Raw genomic sequence first — 2,253 nt, forward strand, 5'->3', positions numbered from 1 at the left:
TATCCTTACAGACATAAAATTAACTGCTGTCTGCCTCCAGAGGTATTAGAATTTCATTACCAATTAACCATCCTAGTGAATTTAGATTAATTGTATGTTGCAACGAATATTGGAAAAAACAATCTTGAGCATTTTCTTCAAACTGTTTAAATGACAGAATCAAAACTTTAAAAACTACTCTTGGTTAAAGAAATTACTGTATATACTTTTTAAAATATATGCATTTTTTAAAATGTTACATATCCATTATATAAATGTTAAGTCTTATGGAACATTCTGGTCCTAAAATGACAATACTTACCTGATACACTTGAACACAAAATCAAGAAAATCAAGTTATTTTTAAAAATTCTGGGTCAGTCAGCTCAGCGGACTAGCACAGCAGCCAGAGATCAATCCCCAGCTTGCCATGCCGGCCCGTGTGCCGGCCCTGCCCCCAGGGCACATAGAGAGGATGACTGACACTGGGCGTGGTGGCACACCTGTAATCCCAGCACTTGGGAGGCTGAAAACAGGAGAATTACTGAGAGTCTGATCTGTGTAGCAAGACCCTGTAGACGCTGTACCAAATACATTAAAACATATATGTGTGCGTGTATGTGTGTATATGTATATTATATATAATAAAATAAAAATTCACCTGTTGATGGCGAAATACAATAATCATCCTCTACAGACTGGCCATAGAAATCATCATCCTCAAAATCTGAAACAGAAAAGAGAGATAAATTCATTTACCAGTTTTTTTTATATTCTTCCTTATTAATGAAAAAGTACCTGAATTCTCTACAAAATTAAATTATCAAAATTAAAGGAACCAAAAAAAAAAAAAAAAATTAAAGGAACCTAGGTCTACTTTCCAAAAAGTTCTAAGAATTTCACCTACAAAGTACATGTATTCACTGACAGATACTCCGTATTTTTCTTCACATAGGCCTAAGGAACCATTAACATAAAGCAGCTGAACCCTAAGTCCCCCTGTGATCACTTGGTTGAAAGCTAACTAGCCTTTCTCTTATTTAACACAATATGCTCTTTGCCTAGATTTACCCAGGGTGGTTTCTTTTTCCCAGTCAAAGAAACAGCTTAAGTGTCACCTCTGTGCAGAACTCTTCGCTAAAGGACCACTCTAATGTGGCAGCCCCTCTGCTACCTCCCCCTTCTAGCACACTCCTCCAACTGACTGTCTTCAAGGAACCCACCTGTTTCACTCCATGCAGCTATCAGTCCCTTCAGAGCAACAGTTGTCTTTAGCAAACTACCTGGCATATTTTTGGTACTAACATTTATGTAGATAAATGTATTCACTAACTGATTCAACAAATATTAACACTAAGCCAGGAACAGACAGTCAGAGACAGAGGCAGAGACATACAGACAGAAGGGCCCTTGGTGCAAAAGTGAGCACATTTTCAGTTCTATCCAAACCAAAATTCTGACAGAGAATACTGATAAGAATGCAGAAAATTACAAGACCATATAAGTGTTCAGAGCACTGGAAGATACATATGAACAAAATTAGTATTAGTAATGAGAAGACTAAGAAAAGATGCCCGGGAATATAACAACCAAACCACAAAAATAGAATTAACCTCTCACTCGCCCCTTTCACCTCCCACTTTGGATTTATGAGATGATTTCCCTGTGTGGCATAGGCTGGTCTCAAACTCACGAAGATCCTCCTGCCTCAGCCTCCCAAGTGCTGGGATTATAAAATTGTGCTACTATGATCAATCCAAGTTAGCCAAGTTTTGAGCATACTCATGCAGCAGACACAGCATGCTCAAAGCCTAAGACCCAATGTAATGGGGCAAAGAAAAAACAATATATTAGCAAATAAATGAGGGACAATTCCCAAACAGGCATTTCAGCTATTGTGACAAGAATTATTTTTACTAGGTCCATTTATCAACACTAACATTGACCTTGAAGTGCTACAGCATAAAAATATAAAATTCTCTCCTACAATCTTGGTAAAATGATTCATTTCTACTTCAAGATTTTGGAGGATTTACTAATTAAAAGACATTATTTAGTAAATAATACATATACTACACGGCTAAGTATAAAATTAAAGTAGAACTTAAATAATAGTAGCTGAGGCAGTCACATAAAGTACTACTCAAATTACAAATAAAAAGTGAGGGTTAAAAAGCTAACAATAAGGGGCCGGGGAGATGGCTCAGTGGAATAAGCACTTCCCTGGCAAGCGCAAGGGCCTGAGTTCGATCCCTGGTTCCGCAAAAAAAAAAA

The 2,253-nt window shown here is 37.2% G+C and overlaps 1 protein-coding gene across 2 annotated transcripts in view; it reads right to left on the minus strand.

Moving 5' to 3' along the window:
• The window catches only part of Hbs1l (HBS1 like translational GTPase), a 95,911-nt gene that overhangs the window by 77,268 nt on the left and 16,390 nt on the right, over positions 1-2,253 (minus strand). For both annotated transcript variants that reach the window (XM_004628568.2, XM_023712177.1), the window contains exon 2: positions 641-706. In XM_004628568.2, the coding sequence (XP_004628625.1) occupies positions 641-706 (66 nt within the window). The remainder of the gene's footprint in view (positions 1-640; positions 707-2,253) is intronic.

Source organism: Octodon degus, unplaced genomic scaffold (assembly GCF_000260255.1).
Source record: "Octodon degus isolate 3935 unplaced genomic scaffold, OctDeg1.0 scaffold00024, whole genome shotgun sequence".
NCBI classification, from domain to species: domain Eukaryota; kingdom Metazoa; phylum Chordata; class Mammalia; order Rodentia; family Octodontidae; genus Octodon; species Octodon degus.